The sequence below is a fragment of the Lissotriton helveticus genome, chromosome 1_1, assembly GCF_964261635.1.
Source record: "Lissotriton helveticus chromosome 1_1, aLisHel1.1, whole genome shotgun sequence".
Lineage (NCBI taxonomy): Eukaryota > Metazoa > Chordata > Amphibia > Caudata > Salamandridae > Lissotriton > Lissotriton helveticus.
Genome location: NC_136057.1, coordinates 1,769,745,566 through 1,769,758,464, shown reverse-complemented (window position 1 = coordinate 1,769,758,464; position 12,899 = coordinate 1,769,745,566). Strand labels below are relative to the sequence as shown.

Here is a 12,899-nt window from a genome sequence, read left to right as displayed (position 1 = left end):
CACAAGGTTTGTTGGCGCTAGAGAGGAGATTGAAAGTGACAGCTATGACAGGAAAGAAAAACACAATAGCAAAACAGACATTACAGTCAGAAGCCGAAAGTGTGACACGGGTTCCTCACAGTCTTCCTTTATGGCGCACTTGTACACCGGAACAATGGGTTTGGGCAGTGCTTGGAATGGAAATATAGAACTGCAGGTACTCGCCATCCCAGAGTACCTATGTGCTGCCGAGACGTGCCGGTACTCTGGAGCCGTGCTGAGAAATACCAGTACCATCCGTTCCATATGTAAAGAAGTGGAGGTACTGAGTATCTTCCCATTTAAACCACTGTTTGGTGTCATAATAGCTGGGTGGAACTAGAAGCAAATTAGGCGATCTTTCTATGCGCGCCTACTTGTGGCTTACACGGAGTGACAACAGCTTCCCGGGACCGAGTCTTTGCTTCTGGTTTCCAGGTCTTTGAGGAGGAGTGCACGAGGATCCGTAAACCGCAGTCCTGTTTTACAAGCCACAGGAAAGGCTTGGACCTTACCCGACCGGTGTAAGGTACACATTCATGTGCTAGCTTCAGAACCTGCTCGACGGACCTCGCAATTCGCTTTGAGACCACCTCTTCGCACTTAATGGCGGACAATGCATCCGGGCACGAGCATGAAGACCGAAGTTCACCTCCAAGACCCTCGAAAGACGCTTCCCTTTTTGGAAACCACGGAGAACTGGAGGTGACGACGCGCCTCGGATCAGTGTGTGTTTGTGGTGGCCGTCGGGAGCCAGGCCTGCTGCGAACGGGACTCTTCCTCCCTAGCCCTTACCTCGGAGACCTTCTGCAGAGGCGGAGTGCCTCCCGTCATACTCTTCAGCACAAGAGATCCCGGCTCCAACCACGGCAAGGAGATGGATGCAAGGGGAATAACCTGCGGCCTAGCAAACATGGCGCTGCAATGAGTTACTAACACGCCTTACTATTGGACGGCACAGGAAGGGGAGTAACCTATTTTGACCTCTTAAGAATTACATATTTACTTCGATAAACAGTTTTTTTTCTTGTAGTTATTTCCATGTAATGTTTTATGCACTTAAAGAAATATCATTTCTAGTGTGTAGCCTTTGATTTTCGAGAACCTTGTCTTTCTCTTAACTGACATCCTTTTACTGGAATAAACTTCCCCTACCAATCTGTGTACAGTGCTTGGAAACTAAAAAAAAACAAGCAAACAAATCCCCCCCGGCCCTCACTTACCTAACGCTGGAACAGCACACCGCAAGTCGGCCTCGAGCGCGCCTCAGAAGAGACGCGGGAGGACAGGAGCGTGACGCGCGTGAACGTGCACGTTGACGTTCCCGCGCGTTCACGGACCTGAGTCGGCTCGTGCCCAGGTTTGGAGCAGCTCTCACTCCCTTGGCAGGGAGGATAGTGACTATAGAACTCGCTGGCGGGAGCGCTTCGCGCTCCAACGCCAGGCGAGCCCTAAAAACGGCTAATAGATGGTTGAGACAGGACATTTCATTGCTATCCGAATCCACTTAAGAGAGTCACAGAGCGGGCAAGGGTTACTGGGCCCAAGCGTGGGGTTTGATGCCTTTAACTTCTGATGTGCCAGGGCCCGACCTTCTAGCAGCTCTGTGTAACTGGGCCAAGTACTACTCCTTTAGAACTTGACTGTAAGTGGTGGCGCGGGTTGAGCACTCCAAGGCTTCTTGGGGGAAGTTAGGTGCAGGTGAGCCTGAGCACAAGACTCAAAATATGGTCAGTAACACTAATAAATGAAAGTACAGGCAGATACTTCATTTGATGCAAAAAATAATATTTATGTATGATGCAAAGTGAAGGGTCTCACTTCTGAATCTACAGACTGTGGCTATTCCACATTTACTTGAGGCAACATTCAGGTTACGCTTCAGTAGTGGGCACAAGTCGCAGAAATTCTATAATGGCCTTTTTAAGGGTCAAAGTTTCTCAGCGCCATAATAATACAGTCAAATCATAATTCCCCGGATGCTTTGCAGCCTGGTGATCAGTCATACCTGCTCTCGCTGTTGTACTGAAAAGGAAAGCCCAAGCACTTGTCCATGGTCTGCCATGAAAAGTAATCTGGATGCTGCCGGCTGGGGGGGCTGGCATCCTCCAATCATGCAGTAGGTTCTCCTGATTCTGGTGGTATGTCTTGGGTGGTGTCTAGGTTCTGGTGAATAAGACGATGCTCTGCTTACACAAGTCACAGCGCAAGGCGCTTCACATTTGCTCGTTGCTCGAGTGCGATCAATCAATCAATCAAACAATCAATCATTTATAAAGCGCGCTACATACCCGTGAGGGTCTCAAGGTGCTGGGGTGGTGGGGGGTGGGGAGGTGGTAGGGGGTGCTGCTGCTGCTACTGGTCGAAGAGCCAGGTCTTGAGAAGTCGTCTGAAGGCTAGCAGGTTCTGGGTCTGCCGAAGGTTTGTGGGGAGGGTGTTCCAGGTCTTGGCGGCGAGGTAGGAGAAGGATCTGCCATCGCCGGTGGTTTTCCGGTGCATGGGACTGTGGCGAGGGCGAGGTCGGCAGAGCGGAGGTTGCGGGCGGGGGTGTAGAAGCTGAGTCGGTCGTTGAGATATGCTGGTCCGGTGTTGTATAGGGCTTTGTGTGCGTGGATGAGGAGTTTTAAGGTGATCCTCTTGCTGACGGGGAGCCAGTGCAGGCCTCTCAGGTGGGGGGTGATGTGGCTGCGTCGGGGGACGTTGAGGATCAGTCGTGCTGAGGTATTCTGGATGCGTTGTAGCCGTCTCAGGAGATTGGTTGTTGTTCCTGCGTAGAGGGCGTTCCCGTAGTCTAGTCTGCTGGTGACGAGTGCATGGGTGATGGTTTTTCTCGTGTTGGAGGGGATCCATTTGAAGATTCTGCGGAGCATCCGGAGGGTGTTGAAGCAGGACGCGGAGATGGCGTTGACTTGCTTGGTCATGGAGAGGGCGGGGTCGAGGATGACCCCCAGGTTGCATGCGTGGTTGGTGGGTTCTGGGGCTGTTCCTAGCGAAGTGGGCCACCAGGAGTTGTCCCAGGCTGATGGGGTTGGGCCGAGGATGAGGACCTCAGTTTTGTCTGAGTTCAGCTTCAGCCTGCTGTCCTTCATCCATTCGGCCCTCATTCCTTTGTGGAGGTTGGCTTTGGTGGTGTGGGGGTCTTCGGTGAGGGATATGATCAGCTGGGTGTCGTCGGCGTAGGAGATGATGTTGAGGCTGTGTTGTCGTGCGACGCAGGCGTGCGGTGCCATGTAGATGTTGAACAGCGTCGGGCTTAAGGAGGAACCTTGAGGGACACCGCAGACGATCTCGGTGGTCTGGGATCGGAAGGGAGGTAGGCGGACGCTCTGGATTCTGCCAGAGAGGAAGGATGTGGTCCAGGCCAGGCTTCTTCTGGATTCCGGCGTCGTGGAGGCGTGTTGCTAGGGTGCGGTGGCAGACCGTGTCAAAGGCTGCAGATAGGTCCAGGAGGATGAGGGCGGCTGTCTCTCCTTTGTCCTTCAGGGTCCTGATGTCGTCGGTGGCAGCGATGAGGGCGGTCTCGGTGCTGTGGTTGCTCCGGAAGCCGGACTGGGAAGGGTCCAGGATGTTGTTCTCCTCGAGGTAGCGGGTCAGCTGTCTGTTGACAATCTTCTCTGTGACTTTCGCCGGGAAGGGGAGCAGGGAGATGGGCCGGAAGTTTTTGAGGTCCTTGGGGTCTGCCTTGGGTTTCTTCAGAAGGGCGTTGATCTCGGCGTGCTTCCAGCTCTTCGGGAAGGTTGCTGACTCGAAGGAGATGTTGATTGTCTTCCGGAGGTGGGGTGCGATGGCTGTGCTGGCTTTTTTGAAGATGTGGTGAGGGCATGGGTCAGAAGGTGCTCCGGAGTGGATGGAGTTCATGGTCTTGATTGTTTCTTCGACGCTGACGTTGGTCCAGGAGGTCAGGCGACTGGTGCGTGTGGTGGTCTGCGAGCAGGTGGTCTCGGGGGCTGATATGGGGGTGTCGGAGTTGCAGCTGTCGTGGATGTCGATGATCTTGCGGTGAAAGAAGGTGGCCAGAGAGTCGCAGAGGTCTTGTGACGGTGGGATGTCGTTTGTGTTGGAGCTGGGGTTGGAGAGTTCTTTCACGATGCTAGAAGAGCTCTTTGGAGTTGTGTGCGTTGTTGTCAAGGCGGTCCTTGTAGGCAGTCCTCTTGGCGGTCCTGATGAGTTGGTGGTGTCTGCCGGTGGCGTTCTTGTGGGCGGTGTAGCTGTCTGGTGTTTGGTCTCGGAGCCAGTTTTTCTCCAGCTTCCGGCAGGTGCGCTTGGAAGTCCGGAGGTCATCGGTGAACCATGCAGCTTTCTTGTTGGTGTGGTTGGCTGTGGAGGTCTTGAGTGGGGCGAGGGTGTTGGCGCAGTTGCTGATGTGTGGTGGTCAGTTGGTCCTTGGTGACCTTGCCCCAGTAGCGGTGTGGCAGCCGTTGGGTGCGGTGGTGTGTGGCGGGTTTCCTGAAGGTGAAGTGGACGCATCTGTGGTCGGTCCAGTGGGGTTCGGTGGTGTGGTTGAAGGAGACGTGGGGGCTTGCGGAGAAGATGGGGTCCAGTGTGTGTCCGGCGGCGTGGGTGGGAGTTGTCACGAGCTGTTTGAGTCTGAGGTTGGCAAGGTTGTCGATCAGGGTGGTGGAGTTGGTGTCGTTGTTGTTCTCGAGGTGGAAGTTCAGGTCTCCGAGGAGGATGTAGTCCGTTGAGGAGAGGGCACGGGTGCTAATGAGGTCGGCGAGGCTGTCGCTGAATTGCTGTCGGGGACCAGGTGGTCTGTAGACGAGTGTTCCTCTGAGGGTGGTGTTGGGGTCGGTGTGGATCTAGAAGTGCATGTGCTCAGCGGTGGTGAGGGTGTCGTCGGTGCTGGTTGATACTCTGAGGGTGTCCTTGTGGATGATGGCGATTCCTCCTCCCACTCCATTGGTGCTATCTCTGCGGGAGATCTTGTAACCTTCTGGATGGCTATGGCGATGTCTGGCGCTGAGGTGGTGTTCAGCCAGGTCTCCGTCAGGAAGGCGACGTCGGGGGCGGTGGAGTCTAGGAGGTCCCAGAGTTCAATGGGATGCTTGCGAGCAGTGCGAGTGTTGAGGAGGATGCAGCGGAGGTGGTTGGGTTCTCTGGTGGAGGGTTCGGCGTGCCGGATGCTGGTGAAGCGCTGTTCCAACAGGTGAAGGGCCCTTGGGTGTGTTTCGGGGTGGCCTGGTAGCAGGGGTGGTTTCGTCCGGGGTTGAATGCGTGGAGGGTGCTGGATTTGTAGAGCAGTCTGGTGTTGTGGCGGCCTCGGGGTCCAGGGGTCCTGGCGCTGGGCGCGGTCCAGACGCGGACGGGCTTGCCTTTGGGGCGCGTCCGCTGCGCGCGTCCGCTGCGCTTCCGCGCGGTGTCCTCCATAAATGGCGAAGTGGGAGGGAGGAGCAGCTGGGAGCGGGGCGGTCAATGGGCGGGAAACAGAGAGCAAGGGGGCAGGGCCGCAGGGGAGTAGCGGCGGGAAGCGAGAATCGGGGGCACAGAAGCGGGGGGAACAAATACAGGCACAGGGGGAACAATAGGGCTGGAAAAAACGCACTAAATAATACAGAAGAAAAAAAGGCAGAACACAGATCAGGCAGCACAGGACTCACCAGCAGCGAACTTGCGGCAGCAGCGGTAAGGGGCAGAAGACACAGGCGAACATGAGGAGCCGTGCGGCGTGTGGAGCGACCGGCCCTGCGAGCAGGGTCAAGGTTCTCTCTATTCACTGTTGCCCTTACCTGCCATATGATGGTCATGAACATGAGGCACACAGGGCAACAGCTCTCTGGGTCACAGCCCTGCACAGGGAGATGGCCCTATTCAGTCACAGAGAAGCAGCAGGGCAATGGCCCTAAATCTTCACCATGGACCTCACCAGGCACACGGGGGCCGCGAGCGGCAGCAGATGGGAGGATAGCTCAATTGGTGCATCAGTCTTGAATGGACTGGAATCTTACACTTCACTTCAGGGATCTACTCGATAGGATTCCAACTGAACCTTTCCCCCTCCAGGCACTCTCCTTCTCCTCACAGGGTCCTCTGGTGTAGCGGGGAGGCAGATACTGGTGCTTTACACTCCAGGGCAAGTGGTCTTGTTTCTCCTTGATGATGTCTTCTCATTCAGCAGTGAGGCTAGCAGACCTTGGTCCCCAATCCTGGTCACACAGACATATAGTTACTGTTGACTGACCAACATTTCATAATTTTACAATTAGGGAGATTCAAGCTTCCCTTTTTATAATCCATTTCCAGACACAGATATGATATAGTGTCTCAGTCTTTGAAGTTTAAGTTGGGGGTGATAGCTCATATGAAGTGCTCACTCCTCTGTCCTTTATAGCAGGAGTAACTCCAACTTTGGTGGCTCCACAACACAGGCCATGGGAGTGACTCGAGGATCACACCTGAATGTTAGCCTTGCTCATATATACCTAACAAAGGTTATAAAGGCCCTACCCTGCTCTATATGATTCTTCATTTTCCAGAGAATGTGCCTAGGCTTCATGGTCCAGTGATCTTTTCAAAATGACATAACCCTTATGAACTGCACGAGTGTCTGATTCTCCTTTGCTCCAACAATCAGGAAAGCGGTAATCCACAAAACAGTCTCCACCTCCACATGCCTTTCCAAGCTCTGGTCTGGTTTCCAATATGGAACCCACAGGCCTCCATGTACTGTTCCACACTGCCACAGATACAGCACAGCACTCACATGCAGATACACTTGCAGTGTACAGTGCTACATACTAACATGATGTAGGCCAATGGCAAGTTAAGCATACAGCAGCTGCAATTCACATGAGTGGGCGGTAGGACCCACTCTAGTGAAACAGCCAAAAAGTGTTGTTCACCCCACAAATTATTACTACAAAAACACGGTATACTGCTACCACTATGCTTGTTCTACTTATCTCTTCATAAAAGCAGTAGCTCTTCACCACTGCAAGGGTAGCATTTGTCCACCCCTCTCAGTCTAACAAGGCTGCAGTCTGTGAGACAGGCCTTGGTCACGGTGTACATGCACGATCTGTGCTCACCCATGACAAAAAATATGTACCAAGGATCCAGATATCACTGCAGCTGGGACACACTCGGCAGGAATCTACATCTGTTACCGGGTAGAGTAGTTTACCATCCCAACAATTACTCACAATTGTAACATGCCTATTGAGTGTTGGATTTAGTTTAGGCGTCATGTTAGTCTCTAGTTGTTCAAGTGCATCTGGATTTGCGGCTGCAATCCTCCGTGTTATTAGAAAGTAGTATAATATATTTAATAAATATGGTAGCCCAACTGTAGGTAAATTAACATATCTGAAAAATGGTTTAAAGGGTGTTTATATTACCGGTTATCTTTTATATATTTTAGATGGTTCTGAATTTAGTGACTCCCTCTGTCCAAGCACGCAGACATGGGTGGAAGGGACCACCGTCATGTTCGAGTGTGAGGCCGATGGCAATCCCGTGCCAGAAATCATATGCTCCAAAGATGAGGAGGCCAATGTCATCGGACATCGACTTGAAGACAGCAGGCATGATGCTGTTACTTTCCGTTGCAAGGCAAGCAATACACATGGTGTGGATGAGAAGAACGTTACAGTCATAGTTGAATGTAAGCATTTTTTCTTATGCTACGTCTGACACACATTTGAGATTTTTAGACATACAGAACCTTTCACTTTTGTGTGTTATACTAGTAAGCTGGAAACAATATGAAATTATGAAAATCCCCTTCTTTCAATCAATCCTTATCAGTTCTTGCTCCACTTATGAAAAGCTGCATTTGAAAGTGAGGGAACGTTTTGTTGGGACAAGGAAAGAAGGAAGGACATAAAGATCATTGCAGAAGACCAACAAAATAATTAAATTAGTGAGACCGGTACAGACAAAAGTGAAGAAAAAATTCCACACAGAACAGAGAGAAAATAAGTGAAAAACAAGGCATCATCTGGGAAGAAAAAGAAGGAAGAAAGACATTTAAATAAAGCATGGAAAGGAAGACCTGACATTTTCAATAAAGATTTAGGGCCTCATTTAGAGGAGGGTGTTAAAGTGCATCTGTTCACAATAAACTATTTCTCGTTTGCCCACTTACTGTTCACAGTTTTCTTTTAGAAGTCATGGTAATGTGGTTTTCCTGATGGCAGAGCTGCTATTGATCTTATTGTCAGGAAAACTGTTGCACACACCAAAGCCCCTCTCATGCCATTTACACCCATATCTGTCCTGGCCATGATCGCATGTCAGTCATAGTGGTTCTGGACAGAAGAAAAGCCACAAGTAACTCAAATGCCCCAGGAGAAAGCTCCCATCAAAGGTGGGTGAGCAGGTGGTGGAGAGGGGGTGGGGGCATTAGTTTCATTTTTGCCAATAAACACAACTCTACTTTGATGGTTTTCTTTTGGATAAAACAAAATTGAGGACAGATCTGCCATGCTTGATGGCCCTAGTCAACAATGTCTTTGCCCTGAATGTTTTGGCCGCTGTGGTGACAGGAGAAGGCAGGAGGAGAAATATTAAAATAGTGTTAGCAAATACTAGATTTTCAGAACCAGAAACAGCTGGTGTGACAGAGTTGACACCTCCGCCACCCTATAATGCACAGCATCTGGCTCACCAAACTGCAAAGGATTGCTTTCACAATCTCATTGAAGACCTGATTCACTGTTTTTAGACCTGACCCACTCTTAGTCGACCTCACTGGCTCCTTGAACATATATCCCACGTATTTATGAACACCCAACCTACTCATTGAGCTTGTGGGTCATAGGAGACCTGGAAGACTCACAGTAGATATGATCCATTCTTTTGCGTTGAGCTCCATCCCTTTCACAGATGAACTGACCAACTCATTCGTGACATGGTCAATTCCTTGGATACTTCCCACTACTTCAACCATCAATTTACCGTCCTGACCCATTCATTGACGACCAGTGATAACCTGGATGGCTCAATGAGGACATTACCCACTCATTAGAGATCTCTCCTTTTAACCCTTCACATGCTGATGACGAGCTCAGCTCATCATCAGCCACGGTGCTCGTGTGCTAATGACGAGCTGAGCTCGTCATGGCCGTTAGAACGCTCACACGTGGGGATAATTCCCCTGCTGTGCTGAGCGTTCTAAGGAACGGGCGTGGCCGTGACAAGCTCAGCTCGTCATCAGCACAAGAGCACCGTGGCTGATGACGAGTTGAGCTTGTCTTTAGCACCGGGGTGCTGTGCGCGCTCCCCCGCCCGCCAGCACAGCGGGGGAATTACCCCCGCAGAGAAGGGGTTAATTAAAGAGCTGGTCCATTCATTAACAATGGGCCTACTATTCCAAGACCAGAGTCACTCAAGGACGACGTGACCTACTTAGTGAAGATCTAATATATACTTCGAAGACCTGACACTTTCATTTATGACTTGAACCCTAACCACTTTACGAAGATCTGCCTCCCAATCACCTAGGACCTAACCAACTCAATAAAGGCCTACACCCCCTCCAAAGAACGGTGCAACCCATTGAGCACGGATTCCCTTTCCATTCATCGAAAACCACTCCCAACTGATTGAAAGACCCCTTCCTCCCTTTAAAAACAGATCCCACTTGTTGAACACCACTTCCATTTACTGCATATCCATCCCAATCATTTAAGACCTTTCCCATTAATTTAAGGTTCAATTTTCTGATTAAAAGACTACTCCCATTCAATTAAAACCTCTATTGCACATTGGAGTTACTTCCCACTCATTGAAGAATGCTCTCCCACTCTGAAGGCACCTTTATCTCTTTGCCGAATCCTCCCAGCCATTGAAATCCTAATGCCGTATAGTTATAGAAAGGGGAACAGAGAGAATAGCACATCAATAAGGAAAAAAGTTTCTTTTAATTTAAAATATTCCGAAAATATTACATACCAGTGGGATGAAAATGTAGTAGAAGAGAAAATCAACAAATCTCATGAATAAATGTTTATGAACCCTCTTGCTAATGGAGAGTGGTATTATGACGTTTATCCTATTTGTGAGAAAGCAGATTATCATACATGTTCCCACCGACATGCATGAAGGAATTAACTTAACAGTGCTTTCTTTGTGTTCTTTCCTAGATGCACCAAAGTTCGATTCATCCTTCTGCTCTAACACTCAGACTTGGGTGGAGGGGAGCCAGGCCTTTTTCTTTTGTGGAGCCTTTGGGAATCCACCCCCACTTATTCAATGCACCGACGATGCTGGCGTCGATGTGATAATGTATTGGCCTAAGATCACAAGAAACCAGTCTGGCATCTATCAATGCCTGGCTACCAACAAACATGGGAGCGATGCTATAAACACAACAGTGACAGTTGAATGTAAGTTGAGCTTACTGACTTAAGTAACTTTGTCAAAGTTGTAGAAAGCAGCAGGGGCGGTGGGTGACATTCGAAAGTGGTGGGGAGCAAAGTGATTTGCATACAGCACCGCAGCGAGCGAGCGCAGCGAGCGAGCCCGAACCCCAAAAGGGGGGTTTGGGGGGGATAACCCCCCCCAAGAAAATTTTGAAAAAAAAGAAGAAAAATCGTGCATTTTCAAGCAAATTTGAGAAAGCAGGAAGGTTAATAAAGCAATTGTGAAAGTGCAGTTATTACATTAATAGATGGCATAACATAGGTAGCTGCTTATTCAGTATAACCACAGAACTTCATGCATTCACTACCCATGGATGTGGCCTGCAGAGTGTCACGTGAAGTCCAGCGTACCCTCGTTCAAATGGAGTCCAATCTGCCCACCCCATGTCACTTGGTTCACAGCCTGCTTGACAAAGCATGCATCAGTCTTCTGATGCTCACTCTACTTGTTGGAATCTACATGAGATCGTGTTGAGTCCAGTCAGTGGCGAAGACCAGATCCCCCATAGGGTTTTGACTCTTACACAGTGTTATCTCATATCCACGCCACAGAATGAGACTCATGCAAGGTGTCCCCTCATGGCCACTCCTTGGGATGTCAATCAATCAATCAAAGATTTATAAAGCATGGTTCATACACTACCACCTCATGCCCACTTCAAAGGGTGAGACTCCTACACAGTCTCAAGAGCGACAATCTGAGGAGAGGACATGGGGTGGTCCAGGGCAGGAGTAACATTCCATGGAGAGGTCACTGAGAGTCTCAGTGACCTCTCCATGGGATGTTACTCCTGCCCTGTACCACCCCATGTCCTCTCCTCAGATTGTCGCTCCTGCCCTGTACCACCCCATGTCCTCTCCTCAGAATGACGCTCCTGCCCTGTACTAGCTCATGTCCACTCCTCACATTGTGACTTCAACCCTGTGCTATCTCATATCCACTCCCCAAGATGGGTTTCCTGCACCGCAAGACCTCATGACCCATCCTATGTGAAACAATGTTTTTTTTTTTGCAGTTTTATATAGAACGAATTCGACCCGATGGTACTGGAGCAAAAGAAAAGAGAGCAGCTGAAGCGTCTGGCGCCATCTAGTAGCATAATTGTGTTGGTTGTGTCATCATTAATAAAGAGACCAGACTTGCTCCAAAAATCATAAATACATTTGGCAGTATGGGCGTTGGGCCCTGGAAAAGCCTGGGGAATAATGACCACCTGTACCCACCCCATGCCCCCTGTCCACCTTCCGACCACCCTGTCCTTTCATCTTTCTTCATAAAATATCAGAGGAGCATTGTACAGCCTTCATGGCTTGCCTCACATCTGTCTTCAATCTGCATTATTTATCTTTTTGGAGCAGTGGCCCCGGACACAATACTCTAGATGTTCTCTCCATTAGCAGACAATGTTCTTACTTACGGATTCAACCTGCAGGTGCGACCTCCACAACCAGGGCTGGATACACAGCATACAAGACAGGACATAAAAACATCATCCAATTCTACAGTTACAAGACTGCATGACTAAACTATTAAACCTGTTGGCAACATACTTGGTTAATTTTATAGTGGCTGGTTAACAATTTGGGAGCACAGGGACTTGCTGCATATTAAATAGGCACAGCTTCCATCCACTTGGCCAATGGCTAGACTGATAAACAGGGAACTAGTGACCTCCATAAGGGGAGGATTTCTGCTCAAGGGCAACACCCATACAGCACTATCCTATATATTTAATTTTTATGCATCTTCCAGATTCCTCGACCCACAGCATTGTGGCGTGTCCATCAGTAGCTGGGAGGTTAATCTTGCAACCAACATCCTCCACAGGGAGCATTAAAAGACTAAATACTTCGAATATAAAAAAATAATTTTAAAACCATGTCAAATAATTACATGTGTACAAAATATTACTTATGAAAACAAAAGCCTCACTGACATGAAAGTCAACATCTGTTTCAAGAAAAACGACCATGACCTCAGCTAAAATTGGTAGAGACTATTTGCGACCTGCTGAGAAATTCCGGACTCTCGTATCTTACTTTAATTGCTCTATGCTTAAGAATCACATTTTCTTGAGAAAATTCACTGCCATAAAAATGCATGTTCAAGTACTATTTGTGAAGGACATCAAACATCACTGTGCGACACAAGAGATTTCAACGTAGCTTCTGTCCAGTGTAGAACCCCAATTACTATGAGCGCCATTAGCGCTTTCAAAAACTGGAGGTGATGCACATCTTCAAAGTATTAACACTGGAGTTAAAAAGCAATCCGGTGAAAGATGTCAGAATACATCTCAAAATCCAAGCTGACATTAAACAAAGTAACATTCTAGAATGCCTATAGCCAGTAGGTATTAGCGTTGCAAGCCTAGATAAAGAGATCTAATTTTCTTCTCCACACTGGACTGGCCACTTTAAGTGTGTGTAGTTCACCATTCTGAAACTCATGGGTAAGGACACAGCCCACTGGATACGGAGCACTTCAACAGAAACCCAGATACATTTAACACACCTTTA

At 49.2% G+C, this 12,899-nt stretch overlaps 1 protein-coding gene across 4 annotated transcripts in view; it reads left to right on the top strand.

The window, feature by feature from the left end:
• Positions 1–12,899, top strand: part of LOC144752132 (intercellular adhesion molecule 5-like) — a 293,713-nt gene that overhangs the window by 106,649 nt on the left and 174,165 nt on the right. For all 4 annotated transcript variants that reach the window (XM_078640085.1, XM_078640082.1, XM_078640078.1 and 1 more), the window contains 2 exons: positions 7,376–7,618; positions 10,101–10,343. In XM_078640085.1, coding sequence (XP_078496211.1) covers positions 7,376–7,618; positions 10,101–10,343 — 486 coding nt within the window. The remainder of the gene's footprint in view (positions 1–7,375; positions 7,619–10,100; positions 10,344–12,899) is intronic.